Source organism: Patagioenas fasciata, chromosome 10 (assembly GCF_037038585.1).
Source record: "Patagioenas fasciata isolate bPatFas1 chromosome 10, bPatFas1.hap1, whole genome shotgun sequence".
NCBI classification, from domain to species: Eukaryota; Metazoa; Chordata; class Aves; order Columbiformes; family Columbidae; genus Patagioenas; species Patagioenas fasciata.
This window is the reverse complement of record NC_092529.1, coordinates 12,097,505-12,115,062: the sequence shown is the minus strand read 5'-3', so window position 1 is coordinate 12,115,062 and position 17,558 is coordinate 12,097,505. Positions and strand designations below refer to the sequence as shown.

The 17,558-nt window shown below is 39.0% G+C and overlaps 1 protein-coding gene across 2 annotated transcripts; it reads left to right on the top strand.

Moving 5' to 3' along the window:
- Positions 1-1,116: 1,116 nt before the first annotated feature.
- On the top strand, positions 1,117-16,974 carry CHDH (choline dehydrogenase). 2 transcript variants are annotated; one of them, XM_071813165.1, is made up of 9 exons: positions 1,117-1,485; positions 4,413-4,541; positions 5,159-5,967; positions 6,415-6,566; positions 9,031-9,160; positions 9,765-9,899; positions 11,153-11,295; positions 12,114-12,216; positions 12,790-16,974. In XM_071813165.1, exons 3-9 carry the CDS (start codon positions 5,214-5,216, stop codon positions 13,206-13,208), a joined length of 1,836 nt encoding a protein of 611 aa, XP_071669266.1. In that variant the 5' UTR covers positions 1,117-1,485; positions 4,413-4,541; positions 5,159-5,213; the 3' UTR covers positions 13,209-16,974. The 2 variants fall into 2 exon arrangements, with proteins under 2 accessions (XP_071669266.1, XP_065701955.1); XM_065845883.2 differs by lacking the exon at positions 4,413-4,541.
- Positions 16,975-17,558: the final 584 nt, after the last annotated feature.

Here is a 17,558-nt window from a genome sequence, read left to right as displayed (position 1 = left end):
TTATCTGTACTTCATCTCTCCAAGAATGTTGAAAATAATTTCACGAAACTGTGTTCAGTGGCTAGAACAGTTTAAAGTCTGCTACGCCGAGAGAGCAGCCTCGCATTGCAGGCTGATGAGCAGAGGGTAGCAGAGGGACGCTAATTTTAGTCATCCTGCAAAACTAATACTATAAAAAAAAGTGCTAAGTGAACAAAACCAGCAAAATTCTCACATGACCCCAGTTGATGTTTGCTAAAGAGGAAAGGACAAACCAGAAATAAGCGAAGAACACAACTATTTAAAAATACTCTTTCATTACCAACTACAGTTTGTCTTTGAAACTTTTCTGTACAATTGCATGGAATACACTGAAAACATTCAACATGTCCACAGGCTATAAGATAGATACCATTACATCCCCTGCACTCCACAAATAACACCTACCATACCTTTTGTGAGAATATCAGGAAGACACTTTCCTCCCTAGACTCCAAACATTTTTTTCCCAGGTTGTATTTAGCTTTGACATCCACTGCTTTTGTTTCTAACATAAAGGTTTGACACCCAAAAGCTTGGTTGCTTTTCCTCAGCATAGTATTTTGCCTACAAGCCCTGTTGTGTCCATTGATCCCAATGGCTACTGTCTTGTGTATTTATGACTGCAGCCAGGTCACTGACAAACCAGAAACTTTACTGAACATATATTTGCTCCTTAGAGGCACCAGCAGCATTCACTGCAATGATACGCCCAGGGCCTAAAAGTCAGTTAATATATTGGTCAACCCTGGAGAAATATTTCTACTAATTCGGTAGAATGTAGGTTTATACAAACCAATCTGTTCTGAACAATTATGTATCTTCAACATTGACAGTTAAACCGAAAGGCAGTAGGATACTTTTTAATTGCTAATGGCACATTCGGCACAGAAGATTAAATGTTTTATGATCAGGTCAACGACACATCAAAACATCAAACGGCTGCTCGGGCCGGTTTCGAAACAGCAGAAGCTCGCTCGAACACATCTCCCACGGAGGCCAAAGAGTGCATTCCTGTGGAAAGTTCCACTCGCTGTCCTGGCCAGCCTCCCCACGGCCCTCTGCCCCTGCAAGACCACTCTGAGCGTGGAGTCCCGTCTCCGCAAACCGCGCTCCACTCCGCGCCGTCCCGCCCGCGGCCCCAGCGCCTCCCCGGACCAGACCCGTCCTCCGCCACCGCCCCCCGCTCTGCTCCACCGCCCCCCGCACACAAGCGGCTTTCAGGAAGAGACAGGCCTCCCCAGCCGCGACGGGGAACGGCGCGGCCCGTGGGTGCCGCGTCCTGCGGAGGGGACCGGGACGGAGCCGCGGCCGCCCCTCTTCTCGGGCCGGGCGGGGGCCAGCGCCGGCCTTTGTGTGCAGCAGGAACCGCTGCAGGCGGCCCGGAGCTGGGGCGGGCAGCGCGCAGACCCGCGGGAGCTTGCAGCGGCCCGGCAGTTACGTGCTCATGGAGAAGGAAACGGTGCGGTAAGTACGCTCGAACAGTTTCAGCCGTGAGAGTGAAACTTTGAACGAGTTTTTTGCAAGTGAATAAACTTTTTTTTTACTAGTGGGACTGAAAGGAAAGTTAGTCCAGAACACTCGCAGAGCAGATGAGTTCAACTCTGTACACAGCCGGGGCGGGGAAGAAGAAAAAGCAAGAGCTGCTTTTACCCGAGGAGCTGGAAGTTTCTCCTGTATCTCTCACAGAGAGGCAGGGCTGCCAGGATTTGCAAGTGCAATGCCATGAAGGGTAAATGTCCAGTAAAGCTCCCATTGCTTTGCTGCCCCATGTGCTGTCCATGCTGTTGGACATCTCCAGGTCAGGGTCATATGCTACACCTGCCAGAATGGATATGATTGTTTTGTCCCTGACAAAACAGCACACAGAGTAAAGTTTCAGCTACAGTGACCATCTCCTCTTTGTTTCAGGATCAGTTTAGAAGAACTGGGGTAGGATAGTGCTCATGCAGGAGGACGATGCATAGGAGTGGGTATGGATCAATATGACAAAAAGAACAGTGAAACTGGTGTTTAATCCATTCAATCCAACTATGTATGTTGAATTTAAATCAGAATGGCTTGATTTTTGGCCTCTGCACTTCAGAAGTTAAATGTGCAAATCATCTACATGCTGATTCTCAAAGTCACTTTAATATTATGACCAGGACACTGTTTACTGACTTCACTCCCAAATCACTCTTTGCAAGAGAAAGCTTCTCTCAAATGTTACTCTGCCAGTCCTGTTCCATTTGATGGAAAACAACAAAAAAAAGAGCAAAGAAAACCATCAAATAATATCTAACTATACATTTGACAAACATATGTGGTGGAGTAGATTCAAAGTACTGCTTCAGTTACTTAAAAGGAACATTAGATTTAGCTTTCCTTGCTGGTAATTGATCCTTCTAGTCCAGACTGTGGGTGCCCTAACTGTCTTGTTACATATTTTTGATCACTCTTAGTTCCAGTTTTATCAAAGAACAGGACAGCTCTGATTGGATAAGAGTAAGGATGCCCAGTGCCCTGTAACTTCTTTGGATTAGCCACCTCATCCACCTGCAGAACCATTTCATTACTGTCCATTTTTCAGTGTAACCCCCCCCCCCCCCCCCCCCCATGCTTGCAGAATACCCTCCTCTCTTTGTTGTGGACTGTGAGCCCTTTAAGTCTAGAAGTCAGGCCTTTGGGCTGAATCTGAGCACTTTTTCTTAGCTTTCATACAGAAAGGGCAAGCCAGTCCTTAGGTGCCCTATATAACCCTCTTACATATCTTTTTTTGATTGTTGGGAGTGAAGATCAATTAGGTTATTTCTTGACTGATGTTCTTTTGTTCAAAGAGCACTTCTCCAAAACTCCACAAGACTCTGTAGTAGGACTTGAACTGTGATAAACACATGGATGCTCACAGAACTACATAGATCATGTTAGAGAGAAGTATCATCATGTTCTTCATGCTCTCGGTCCTTCATCCCGAGCCCTTCAGTACAAGGTTGATTTGGCCTATGAGTTTTAAAGCCTGCACATGTGAGAGGCTCTTAACAGATCAGCTTTTAAAAGGATCTGGACTTCAGTATTAAGGTTCTGGTGTACGACAAGACACAAACAGTCCTGTAACATCAGTGCTGCCTTTAGAGTGTCAATTGAGACAGTGTTTCCAGGAGTTGAGTAGCCACTACGTATGCTGTAGCAACCTGTAGAACTGAAGCCTCCAGCACTACCAGAGTAAGTCACCCTCTGAACGTGCTTCCAGGGATTCTGTAGAATCTGCCCTCTGCACAACCAACAACTCGGCAGCTTGTAGGCTTAACAGCCAGCAGTCTGGTTAGGAGACACAGGAACATTTAATGGCATTATAGAACTCATGCCAAAATAAGCAGAGCTGTACTCATTCCGGAGTCTGTGAACCCTACCTATGTAAATAGTAAACGTTAACCATCTGTAGGACCAAAACCTGAGGGGTGACTTCCTCAACAGTAAAGTTGATCACTTTACCTCATCATGGTTAATCTCCACCAGAAAAAAAGAAACAACTCACATTTTACAGGCAAAGTATCTTTCCCAGGTTATCAGGGCCCAGGCCCACAGTCCACCAACCCCATCAGCACTTTGCTGTTCCTGAAACAATAAAGCCCTGTGACCTACCAGTTCCGCAGGTTAAACAGAGGTGCTTCAAAATGGTAGCCCTCACAAATAAATCAGAACAGGTTAAGTCCTCTCTACCGTTGCATCCTCCTCTGCTGAATCACAGGAAATGGCCAAACCTTCTTTCCAAGAAAGAATCCTTTAATATTCTCCACCTGTAAAATACACTCCCCCCCCACCTTCAGCTGAGATCAGTTCTGAATTAGCCATGTGAGAATCAGCTGTGTGAACTGTGAGCTCAGACCTATCCTCTGCACACATATATATATATATACACACACACACACATATAGATATATTTTAACAGTAAACTCTTTTCCATTTCCCAGTAGCTTGGGAATTTGTACAACCTATTACAAATTTGACCTAGAAAAGAGTAAGAGATGTATGGTTATTCCCATCCTTTTAACCTTTATCAAGAACCTGCACCAAATTTTCTTACAGACTTGGGTCTTTAGAGCCTGAGTGTGTTCTCACAGACTGTACATTGTAGAGTTTCACCCAACAAAATGAATGCAGTTCTGTTCCACCTTTTAGTAAGAAAAAGCTGGTTATTTCAGTGATTCACTAAGACATTTTTTCTTTTAGTGAAAAAACCCAGACATTTTACAAAAATACGGGGCTTTTATTATAAAATATTGGATAATTATGAAACTTGAATTTATGAAAATAAACATTAACAACCTAATTAATTACCGAAAAGTTACATTTTACAAACATAATACAGTATTCAATATATTTCCAGGAGAAAGCTTGCTTGTCTCTTTCAGATGTGCAGTGCATTATCACTGTCTCTGGATACATGGGCTGTGAAAATGTTGCATTTAGTCCCTGTACCTGAACCTGTGCAAAACAGAGCTAAACCTGTGTTCTTGCAAGGCTCACAGGCTTTTCTGAAGGTAAAAATAGTTGCCGTTCCTACTCAGCCTAAGGGTCTGGTGGCATTAGATTGTGACTGTCCTCAGCACTCCTGCAGGATCTGGTTTTAGTAACAAGCTAGAAAGCCACAGGTGAACAGATTTTACCTTCCCTATGTTTGGAAACATACCTCAAAACCCAGCAGTTTTTTGAATAGCTAAAAATTAGTTTAACTGTTACACGTGTGTGTTTTGTAGAGGCATTGCACTAGATCTGGTCTTGCCGACACCGCAGTGGGCGTACTCATCACGTCCATTGTTCTGAATGGCCATGCAGTATCACTGACAGTCACAAACCTGCAGAGAAGTATATGAAATTGTTGATTTTCTTAAATTCTTACTTATTAGAGGCATAGACACTACAAGATAAGCAAAAGTTCTCACTCTTTGTGGTTTTGGCAAATATTTGTGTTAAACAATAAAGACAGCAAGTTTCGGAGTAAATGTTTATTGTTTTATTAGCATTGTTGTTAACCTTTTGGATAGTGAGAATGGGTAAAGTATACCAGTTTTATCTGAAAATGACTGACATTTTAGAGGTTGTGCACCGTGTTAACGCTTACATCTTGGTTAAGATTTTTGTTTTTTTATTTTTCTAGGATAAACTACTGAATTCTTGTTAGAAATTCTGCAAGAGTGACACTATTAGTAAAGATGTCATGCTTAATGAAAGGAGTTAAATGTTGCAGTCCGGTGAATCAGATGCACAAAGCAACAGGAACTCTGTTTAAAGCACCTATATTAAAGAACATATTGAGCATCAATGAACAACAATTCAAAATTTCACGTACATCATCTCAACTTAGTTCTGAAAAGGCAAACTCTTATAGTTATGTCATTGTTGGAGCTGGATCAGCAGGGTGTGTATTAGCAAACAGGCTGACTGAAGACCCTCTCAGTACTGTACTACTTTTGGAAGCAGGCCCTAAAGACACCTTTCTAGGTAGTAAAAGACTTATGTGGAAGATTCATATGCCTGCTGCATTAATTTACAACCTCTGTGATGAGAAATATAACTGGTATTACCACACAACATCACAAAAGCATATGGATAACAGAATTATGTACTGGCCCCGAGGCAGAGTGTGGGGTGGCTCCTCTTCTCTCAATGCTATGGTATACATTCGTGGCCATGCAGAAGATTATAATCGATGGAGCAGGGAAGGAGCTATAGGATGGGACTATGAACATTGCTTGCCCTATTTTAAGAAGGCACAGACACATGAACTGGGACCAGATCAGTACAGAGGTGGAAATGGACCCCTGTATGTATCAAGAGGGAAAACAAACCATCCCCTTCATCATGCATTCCTGGAGGCAGCCCAGCAAGCTGGGTATCCCTTCACAGATGATATGAATGGCTATCAGCAAGAAGGATTTGGCTGGATGGACATGACTATACACCAAGGTAAATCATAAAGGGATGCTTAAGGAATTTGTATTCTGACCCACCAGTGGAACCTCTGAAATCATTTTGGAATGTGGACACGTAATCTGCACTGAATGCCATTTGGCTGTTCGGACTACTTAGCAGCCACGGCACTCTGTATTTACACCCTGTTCATGTCACAGCAGCTTGCTATCAGACTAGGGTGTATTTCATTGAAAATAGCATTGGCAGCCAAGTCTTGATCCATAGCTGAATTTGGGAAGGGAAGTAGGTTTTCAGAATGTCATTGTGAAATTTCTTATGTTAAAGCAAAATCTTTAGTTATTTTATCAAATCTCATTTGCTTTGAACTCTATAAACTCTATGAAGGCTTTCCCTCTGTAAACTTCCTGATATTTATTGCCCAAAATCTGGAAGAATACTGAGCATGACTCTTCTGATTTCTAATGTAAATATCCATTGTAGGTCAAAGATGGAGCACAGCTAGTGCTTACCTTCGCCCAGCCATATCACGCCCAAATTTGTCAGTTGCAGAGAAGACACTTGTAACAAAAATCTTGTTTCAAGGAACAAAATGCATTGGTGTTGAGTATGTGAAAAATTGGCAAAGGAAAAAGGTAAGAGATTTTTATTTTCTGGTGTGAAAGACATTAGTCTAAGCAAAATTATTTTTTAAAAAACCAAACTTTTATTAAAAGCAGCACTTTACTATGCAAAATATCTGTTCTTCAGATGCTATGTTGTCTCTTCCTGTGTATGGTTCCTTGTCAGTTATTTTACAGGAGGTGATATTTAAGCTGTATCAATTTAGACATTAACATGTCCATTATATTTCTGTCTCTCAGTACTGAGGGGAAGAGCCATAACTTGATGTTACACAAGAATCTTGTATAAGGTTTCTAGCTGGAACCTGTGGTGCAATCGTGCACTGTCTCGGCATGTTGACTAGTGGGCTAACATGCTGATGTTCTTGCAAAACAGTTCTGAAAATGCTGTTCTGGCATAGGAAAATCTGTACAAGCCAGACACTGAAATCTGAATGGCTCCAGAGATAAATGAGGAATCATTCACTTCCACATTGCCACTAAGTATTGGGTTTCAGGATAGTAATGATGAAATAGAACAATGAAATGTGCCTTATGGTTGTTTGTGGAATTACTGTTCTTCAGTATCACTGAGCATGTGATCATGTGGAAGGACTTGAATTGCTATTACAACTTCGCTCTGTGGATAAACAGTTTATTTTATGCAACTTTCAATCTATTGACTTCTGTAAGAGCTATAACATTCTCATTTCCCTTAGTCCATATTACAGGTGATTATGGAAGATGTAACTAGGAATAGGTATGTTAATTACAATATATTTAGTCAAAAATAATTATGAAACAACTAAAAAGTGTAATAGTATAATTGTAAAGAGAGGAGAGTACAAATTTTGGTGGTTTGAGTTCACTAAGGCTCACAAGACTCAACAGACAACAAGTCTTCTGTGACTGAACACCTGCTAATACTTAAAATGCAATATGAATAAATGATTCTTTCATTTTCTAGTGCACAGAACAAATGTGTTGTTTTCTAAGTGGATTGTAAAATAATTATCATTAGCAGTGTTTGCAGAAAATTTAATTGATTTAATGAGCTGTTAAATGTCTGCAAAAGCAGTTTCTGCTTGCTATTCTTGTGCCATTATCAAGATTATTTGGTTGAACAGAGTCTTGGAAAGCTAATTACAATGATCAAAGACCTAGTGAATACTGGACAACTTAAATTGCAAAATTCTTTAATTGCTATGAATTTTCATACATATTAATACATGTATGAATTACAAATAATTACATATATTTATAGCATATGTCTTAAAAAGTACACCTTCAAAGTATTTCCCTTCTTCCCCCTGCCCCTCTGCAACGGTAAAATTGCAGGACTTGCCTGCTTTTACTTTCTCAACACTCTTTATACCTGTCAGGATGGAAGAGCTAATAATTTTATTATATTATGCACGTCAAGATGCTTGATTACATTAAAACATTTCTGTTTTTACAGTCTGTTTTAGGTAGGATCTCTTTTACATCGGTCATCAGTAAAGTTAAAAGATCATCAAAACCTGAGTCAAACACGATTCAAAACCTGTTCAAGTCAGTGGAAAGACTTAATTGTTTTTTCACTAGACACGGGGGTCCTGGAGATCTCCCAGGACTCCAGTAAGCCCACTGACAAAAGTAGGAAAGGTCAACTGAACGTTCCTGGACTTGCCAAGTTCAGAATCAAGCAGAAAAGTGTATTTAAAGGGGAAAAATGTTTTTAATGTGTCATAGACTAAATAACCCATACAAAAATATTTCAAAGTCACTTTTTCCTCTTTACATGTTAGCAGTAAAGACAATGAAAGACTGTATATGGGCTAGGAATAACTACACTGCTGACTTTGCAGTGAGCACAGACTGAACAAGCATCATTTGAACTCTAACTGGAACAAACTGGCACCAGTTCTTGGTGTACCATAGAAAATATAAATAAGTTATATTTGTATAACATGCAAAATACAGATCTAGTTATCAATTCAGCAGTCACAGATATAGTGTGTATTAGTCTTAACATACTAATGATTTCCTGGAGCAAAACAATAATGAACAGAACATTAATATTGATTGAATTAAGAAAATAGGCTCATGAGAATTTTTGAGATCGTATGTCTCAGAATTCAAAATCTTCCTGAGGAGTTTCAGTTTTAATATACAAACTGCTACTGAAAATGGAAGAGACTCTTAGCTGACTGATCTGAATGTCATCGGTACTTTTTTCCTGCCAAGTAGCACAGGAATTTATTGGCAACCATGGTACCAGCTGAGTTTGAATGGATTGTAAACATGGGAATAAATATAGAAATTATCAAACTGAAAGCTTGATCTCTTCTCTCTGCAGAAACTTGGGGCAAGATAGGAATACATTTAGAATGAGAAAAATACAAGGGAAGGTCTAATCTGGATCAGAATTGCCTATCTGAACAGAAGCTCTTGACATGCTCCTTGCATTCAAATCAGCCTTAATAATGTTAGGCCTTTTGTGCTCAATTCCTTTTAGGCTTTTGCCAGCAAAGAAGTTATTTTAAGTGGAGGTGCCATAAATTCTCCACAGCTGCTTATGTTGTCTGGGATTGGCAATGCAAACGATCTAAAAAAACTGGGGATCCCTGTTGTTTGCCATCTTCCTGGTAATTTTATTATTTCTTTCAACCTTACATCTTCCTATGGGTGCAATTCAAAGCCCATTAAATTAAATGAATCCATGAAATCTAATTGTCTTTATGTCAGGTTGTGTGGACTGAAACCAAGTGTTAAAAATCAGTGGAAGCATGCATTGGTTTTAAAACTGAGCAATAAACACTTTTTTCACTACATTTGATAGTGAAAAATACCTTTCTAAAAATGCCACTGTGTAATTTAAAGTAAAGCAGCATACTTAGAATTTTGAATGAGTTTTGATCCACAACAGATCGTATAAACTCCTGCCATCCTATATATTCAAAGATAGAAGGAATAACATGAATTTTTCCTTTAAACTAGGAAAGATAGTACTGTATTTAGAAGCCGTATCTGGCAATTTTAAACAAGTATCTGCCATTTAACTTTCTATTTTCACTCTCATTATGCTATGTTTATGTAAAACTTCATTCTGATATGAGCAGAAGGCTGATATAACTCTTGGTCTTAGTCATCACTGCCCTTGTAAGAGGTTAGGTTAGTTCCCATTTGTGCTGGTTTTGTGGTTGCAAATGTTGTGTGTAATTGTTCTGTTCCCCTTTCTTCTCCGTCTAGGAGTAGGCCAGAACCTTCAAGATCATTTAGAAGTGTACGTCCAGCAAAAATGCACCAAACCAATTACTCTATATAATGCACAAAAGCCAGTTAACATGGCAAGGATTGGTCTTGAATGGCTTTGGAAGTTTACAGGTATGAAACAAAGTATGCAGTCATTCTACCATTGATTGGTTTAGAATTATTACAGGCTTTTATCCATGAATATCAAAGTTTAGGAGCCTTCATACGTACTTCTTTCAAGTTCTGGGAAATAACTGGAGCTTGCAAATGGATTTGAACTATTTCTTTTTTCCTATATTAGAATCTTTTAAAACAGTTATGATATCTTTGGTAATAAGAGAGGTTTTTATACACCGTTTTTTTTGACATTTTTATATCTCTCCCACTTTAAGGAAAAAAAAAAAATATATATATATTTAAAAATCTTGGTGCTACTGAGAAAAGCTGTTGTAAAAAAAAAAAAAAATCAATTTGAAATAGATATCATGTCAACAAAACCATATTGTTGAACTGAATTAAATTTTCTGTATAATTGCCCCAAAAGAACATTTGTTGCTCTGATCAGAACCCTTTAGGCTTGCATATTAATCAGAAATGACTTTTGTTAAAATGACACACTCATTTTACTGTAACCCAGCTGTAAATTGTGCCTTAAAAAGGATCTGTAAAAGTAATTCTTGAAATCAGTAAGATAGTTTGGCCAAAGTTGAGGTCTTCGTCACCTGCTGAATTATTAAGTTATTATTTGACAACTTATGCTGGGTATAGTGGCTTTTTACCATACAAGTAAATATTACAGTATCACAGTATGTTTGGGATTGGAAGGGACCTCAAAAGATCATCTAGTCCAATCCCCCTGCTGGAGCAGGAGGGCTATTGAGGGCTAATCTATGGTTTTAAACGGATGTGAAAATAACATAATCTGAGGGACATTGCAGGCTCCTCTTTCCCCCTCAGGGCAGGTGCTGTGGGCGGCTGTGACTGTCACCCGTGACTGGTGGGATGACTCCACTGCACGTCATGGAGTGCGCGGGTGGGAAGATCCCGGTGCTGCAGTCGGTTCCCTCCACTCCTGTTGGGATCCTGGGACCAAATCTGCCTCTGGAGTTAGACCCTGGCCTGCCAGTTACAGTGAGATAACTGTAACAGCCCACTCTCAAATATGTGGGATTTCAAACGTTACACATATTTATATTTATCTAGTGATTAAAAAGTGATACACATTGCTTAAATTACAAGCTGTTGATAATGGATTTGCGTTCCTTGCAATTGCTACTGTATATATGAGTTATTCATAGTAGTAAACTCAAGGCTTAAGAAGTAGTGGATTGCATGCTCTTCTGAAGTCTTTTAATGGCATTTTCTGTCTCATTTACACTCTCTAGGTGAGGGAGTCACTTCCCACTTAGAATCTGGTGGTTTTATCCGAAGTGAACCAGGGGTTCCTCACCCCGACATTCAGTTCCACTTTCTCCCTTCTCAGGTGATTGATCATGGTCGGGTTCCTTCCACAACAGAAGCTTACCAGGTGAGTTGTGGAAGATCATATTCCAGTAATGTACTGTAGTAACTAGTAAGGAAGCTTGCAGTTTGTTATAAACATTGATAATTTAGCTATATACTGACAATTATTTTGTTCAGTATAATACAAAAAGAGCTGGATTTTAACCTCCTACATTGGGGAAAAAACGTGAGCTTGTTATTTGATATTGCTATGAAGATTATTTTACTTTTTACCTCTGAGAAAGTAGGCAAGTATTGAACTGCTCTTTAAGTATTTGCATGCTGAAGTGCCACAGTGCTATTGATTAAGATACCGTTGTGCTAGGTGCTGTACAAAACTAAAACAAGGTGTTCCCTATTCCACTGCAGTTTAGACAGAGGCTTAAGCAAGAATGTATGAGGCCAGTCCTTTATTCATTGGCACAAATCCAAGCCCCGTTTTAGACTATCATCTTGATCCAAAAGTCTGTGCTAAAGCTGGGGAACTGTCACCGAATAGACATGTTTCTTCCTGCTGATCTCTTTTCTTCAGTGATGACAGTAATTTGGTCTGATTGCAGATTATACTGGAATGCTCTGCTACTGCTAAATTGAAATGATTGTATTTTAAATTAAAGAACAGCTGTGAGTTGATAAGTATATTTCCTTCCCATTAATGAATATCATATTTACAAGAGATTTATATAAAATGGAAAAATGTTCAATAGCATTTTCCATGACCTCCCTTTAACATTTACATTTTGTTAATTGGTGAAGACAGTCACTTTGCAAAAAAATAAATCATACTGAATTTGGAAATACGTCTGGTGGGACTGTGTCATGAGTACAGTGTGGGTGTTGCAGGTCCACGTGGGACCAATGAGGAGCACAAGCGTGGGCTGGCTGAAGCTGAGGAGCACAGAACCAAATGACCATCCTATCATTGAGCCTAGCTACTTGTCCACAGGTAAATGCAGCCTCTCCTTGCTCTGGTGGCAGATTTCTCTCTGTTTCCCTAGCAGATTTTCATGTCTACTCAACACCAGTTCATAAGTGCTGATTGGTGCATTGTTACTTATTTTTTATTCATAAAAGTCAGTATCAAAAGAGGTCATTGTGCAAAGCACTGTATAAACCAAAATGAGTTCCTTTGGGCGATGCAGTCACGGTTCTTTGTGTTAGCTGCATCTTGCCATTCATTTCATGCCCTCTTCTGCTTGTGAAGAAATGGATCTCATTTGCTTCTTTGTGCTGAGACTAATAGTCCTTGGCCAGACAGTGGGTACAGCGAAATAAAGAGCAGTTCTTCATAGCTCACCTCTTCCATTTTGGGGTTGTGCAATATAAGTGGCAGTTCTGTTTACAGTTAATGTAAGTATCTGTGACACTGAAAAGCATTCTACTTTATTATGGCTTTCAGCAATAAGTGAGAGACTTTCCCTCCAGCCTTTTTTCTTTGATATTTTTGTCTGTTACACATTCTGTATGTATTACTAAATTAAAGGTGTACTTACATTTTTTTTATTTTCTCTCCATACAGAAAGAGATATTTGGGAATTCCGCCAGTGCATCAAGTTGACCAGAGAGATCTTTGCTCAGAAAGCTTTTGAAAAATTTCGTGGGCCTGAAATTCAACCAGGAAACCATGTTCAGTCTGACAAAGAAATAGATGCTTTCATAAGGCAGAAGGCTGATAGTGCTTATCATCCTTCCTGCACCTGTAAAATGGGGCAGCCTTCAGACAGCACTGCTGTAGTTGATCCCCAAACAAAAGTAATTGGTGTTGAAAACCTGAGAGTAGTAGATGCTTCAATAATGCCCAGTGTTGTCAGTGGGAATCTGAATGCCCCAACGATTATGATAGCAGAGAAAGCTGCAGATATCATTAAAGGCCTCCCATCACTCCAGGAGAGAAATGTTCCTGTATATAAGCCCAAGACCTTGGAAACACAGAGATAAACTATTGTTCTCATCCTTTGGCATCTTTTGCTACTTAGATTTTCATCATTATGTTGGTATCTTATACTGAACGTACCAACAAAATAAATACCATGTAAAACATATCCCATTAAAAAAAAAATTAATTTGAGCCATTCTCTTAGACTACTGTTAGGAAGTTTGAACTTTCCTAACACTACCTCTTCATTTGTTTTTAAACAGTTGGCTTAAGCTGCTTATTTTAGTTAAACATGACCTTTTGTGGTACAATTCAATTTTTTTTGTTGAAGAGAAGCAATTTCTAAATGACAAGATAGTTGTGCACGTAAGCCAGAAATACTGTGCAATTGCATGAGGAATGGAAGAGATTAATGTGTGCTATTTTGAATGCTGTTATGGCATGCCTTGTTATTTAAAGAAAGGATTTTAACTTCTGTGAGAGTGTTACCCAGGATAACAGCTAGTCAGTAATCCCCACATCCTGCAAAAAACAGTTCAGTAAATGTCAGCATTTGTACAATTTCATGTTCACAGGCCAAAGTAGTACATACCAGAATTCATAGGAAAGAGAGGAACCTACATGTGTTCAGAACTTGTCAAATACATTTTTTTTAATGAGGAATACAGAGTCTATAAATCCTCACCGAAAGTTGCATTTTACCATACTTAGCAGCCTTAACTGTATAGCATTCAGAAAGATGACGTACATTATATTTACCAGAAACTTATTTTTTTTTACTAAAAAATGCAGAACGTGAGCTGATACGTATGGTAAAATATAATGGAAAAGTGGAATTTCTCCCTTTTTCACAAGGAGCTTAGTAGAATTCAGTTTACAAGTTAAGCTGATTTAGTTGTACCACTTGAACATTTAGCACAGTAAGAGGTCCACACTTTCCAGAACATCCTTAAAGTGCCTGGTCTTTGCAAAAAATATTTCTCGGCAAATACTCTGAATGGTGCTTTAGTATCACTCAAATGTATTTTAAAAAACTTTATAGCCAAGTTAGACTTACAATGAAAGATTACTCAAAATAGCTGCATAAGTTCAGATATTGATGATACAGGAAGAGATCTTTTTAAATTAGAAGGCAAGTAACTTACTCAATAACCAGTGTAATATTTTAGTTACGACTTAAATCTTTGGTTTACTATTTTCAGATGCGTAAAGCAAGATACATGATCTTTCATGTCTGTTTTCTGTGTCAGTCACTTTCAGGTACTGATTTTTTTGGAAAAAAAAAGACCACACCTAAAGAAACTGAACTCATTGAATGAAATTGTGAGTTGTTTGGATTTATTAAGCATTCCAAAATAACTTCTGACTAAGTAGCTGTCAAATCATGAAGTAAAAGCTTCTGTAGCCTCAGACTGCTCAGGGCTTGTGGTAAACAAACTTTTTTTTCAGAAAAATGGAATTTTACACCAGTTGAGCAGATTGTAAGAAAACTTGCTGACTCAGGTGTTGGCTAGAGAGACAACTGCAGCTGTTTAAGGCAGATATTTCTACCTGGTGCTGCTGGCTGGAAGGCAGCGGTAGCCCTGCTGCTACCAGAGAGGAAGGATTAATTCAGTAGAGTATCTGCGTAAGGACAAACAAAAATAATGAAGATGGAATATGACAGCAGTCAGCTCTGCTCCAGAAGGAGACAGGTAAATCCTTTCTATGTATGCAATGCATTCTTTTGGAATGAGAGGAATTGCAAGAGTATTTTAAGTCACACGTGATTGATTAGTTGTGTTAATACGACAATTCATCTGATGCAACTGTGCGTTTGGGGAAAGCATGAACTGTGCACGGTGTACGTTTAATGGCAAATAGGTTTTTAGCACCTGTGCTTTTGGGATTTTCATTTAAAAGTATTCAGCAGGTATCTTAGTGTCACTGGAATATAAAATATAGGATACTCAAAGTAATATATACTCGTGAGACTTACCACAGTCCTGTGCAGTCGAGAGGGGAGCAATTTGGAAAGACAAGATACTGAAGTTCCTGCATTGGCAGATTTACAGCGTGGGTTTTCACTCCAGGCATGCAAGGTGGGAATTGTTATTGTGCAACTGCAGGGGGGTCACTGGCCGCTCTCTTACGTAGCTCATTGCTGGACACGCACAGAGCTGCCACTGCCATGACGACAACTCTAAACGATGAGGAAACAGCAAGGTTAGGGACGCATGCCAGACAGCACGTGTGTCATGTTCGTGTACACGTCACTGCATTGTGCACTCAGATAATCGGGCATTTCTTCTCAAACATCATCATATTTTCCTGCAGTTCTAAACACAGACACCTTGCAAATTCCTCCTCTTCTGAACAGTATTTTCATTGCTGTGAACTGCAGTTGCTTTATTAATTTAGGCCTCATTGCTATAGAATATTGAGGCTCCTTTATGACATTCTTTTGATACAGTGCTAAAGAAGTGGCTCAGGTATTTGAAAGTCTTGTTGCCCTGGGGAAACCTTTAGGTGACAAGAAGCTACCAATTAGTTTCTCCTGCATTGTATCCATTTTTGCCGATACCAAATTCCTGTTAAAATTGTTCTGGCAGAGTAAAGTTTGCCAAGGGACCTTTAGAACAGGTACAAGATATTCTAATGTGCTCTCTGGAGCACTGGCAGTCTGCTAGATAAAACAAACCATCTTTTATACCTTACTGGATTGGAGAGCACAGGCTGATAATTCCAGAGTTTTACTTAACAAAATAATGCAGCGTCTAATTAAATATTATCCCCAGTTCTACACAGATAGTAATTTTTCTGTAAATGCACAGATGATGCTACATTATGTATTCAAAACCAGTGAACTCTAAAAGCCATTAAAGAATTTGGAAGTTACTAGACCTGCCAGCATGGCTTGAACCAGCAGTGCCATGGGAATAGCTTAACTGCAGATGCTGCTGACACAGCTGGAGGTCTCTGGCTGGGAACAATGAGATTAAGAAAGAAAAGTGACCAACAATATTTCTTTTGTACACATATTTCAGTTCAAGTTGCTTTAGTATGAGAAGCGCTGTTAAAATAAGCAAAAAATAGCAGTATTTCCAGAACTACATTATGTTTCATTTATGTAAGGCCACTCAAGGTTTTGTGCACCAGAACTTTTGATGTTTCTGCAGCTTAAAATCCTTTCCAAGTGTCTGATTTCAAATAAGTCTGCAATCAAGCGAGGTAGATAAATAAACAGTAGAAAACTGGAACGCGGGCTTGAAGCATGCATTTTCTAGAAAATAAACATAGAAACTTATTTTGGGGAATAATAAAAGCATTTATACATTTTAAAATTATAGTTAAAATTAAGAGTTACTGTAGAGAGAACACAAGCACATATTACTATAGTATTATGATTTTTAGCCTCTATTCTGCTGCTAAAAAGCTCCAAAAAAGACAGTGTTCAAATATGAATATTTTTTATATATTCACTTTGTCAGTGAATTCACTGTAAAAGACTTTCTTTACTGATGTTTTGTCATTATATGCATTTATATACAAATCTGGAAACTCATGAAATATGCCTTAATTGTTGAGATAACTTTTAGTTTTTCTGTATTGAGTAATTACTATGATTTGCAATATTTTAAGGGTGCCAATTACCATGTAATTGTGCATATGTTGATTACTTTTTTCCATATACTTCTGTAATAAAATTGAACATGTATTCTATGGATTCACATATATATGTTCTGCCATACACCGGTAACTATATAGAACATGGATTGTAAGTGAATTTCTTTTATGATTTATTTTTGTAAGGACTGTTTTCTCATAAAATATCTGCCCTAAACTGTCTCTCAGACTATTGAAATCTATGGACTAACCATACTAGCAAGACAATACAGTGAAGTCAGCATACTGTTTTCTGTCTCCTTGCATAAATAACTAAAAGAATTGTTGTCCAGATCAATCTGCCAGATTTGATGTGCCAGCAAAAGTCCATGCAGCTAAATAACCTGCTATGAGATGTTTTCCTTTTTTTTTTTTTCTTCTTAATGTTCAACTTCCGATGCCTTAAAGGTGGTTTTCAGAGGTGGGTATACCGCAGTAGGTGCAACTTGGAAAACTACTCGTTGTCATTCACAGTGATACCAGATCCAGAAAGCTCCATGTTGGTCTCCAAGTTTCTTTCTGTGATCTGGGAAGTGGAACAAAGCAACAGCTGCTGGGTAACATACCCAAGCGGTTCCTGGCAGACACCATGGAAGAGTCATCTTGAGGTTTTAGGGGATTTTAGTCAGATTTACCTACTTGTTTCCATAGATCTGTATCTAGGGAATAGTCTCCTAGATAGCAGGAAAGTAACAGTACCCTTTTCCATACAAATACTCCAATCGCTTTGTTCAATTAACAGCAATAATTCCTAAGAGACTTGCCCA

What these genes read in the sequence shown, in the direction of transcription:
- CHDH (XM_065845883.2), top strand. Translation starts at nt 5,214, where the DNA reads ATGTCATGCTTAATGAAAGGAGTTAAATGTTGCAGTCCGGTGAATCAG. An exon ending in GGACATGACTATACACCAAG is followed by an intron (nt 5,968 to 6,414) that starts GTAAATCATAAA and finishes TATCCATTGTAG; the next exon opens with GTCAAAGATGGAGCACAGCT. An exon ending in GCCTAGCTACTTGTCCACAG is followed by an intron (nt 12,217 to 12,789) that starts GTAAATGCAGCC and finishes CTCTCCATACAG; the next exon opens with AAAGAGATATTTGGGAATTC.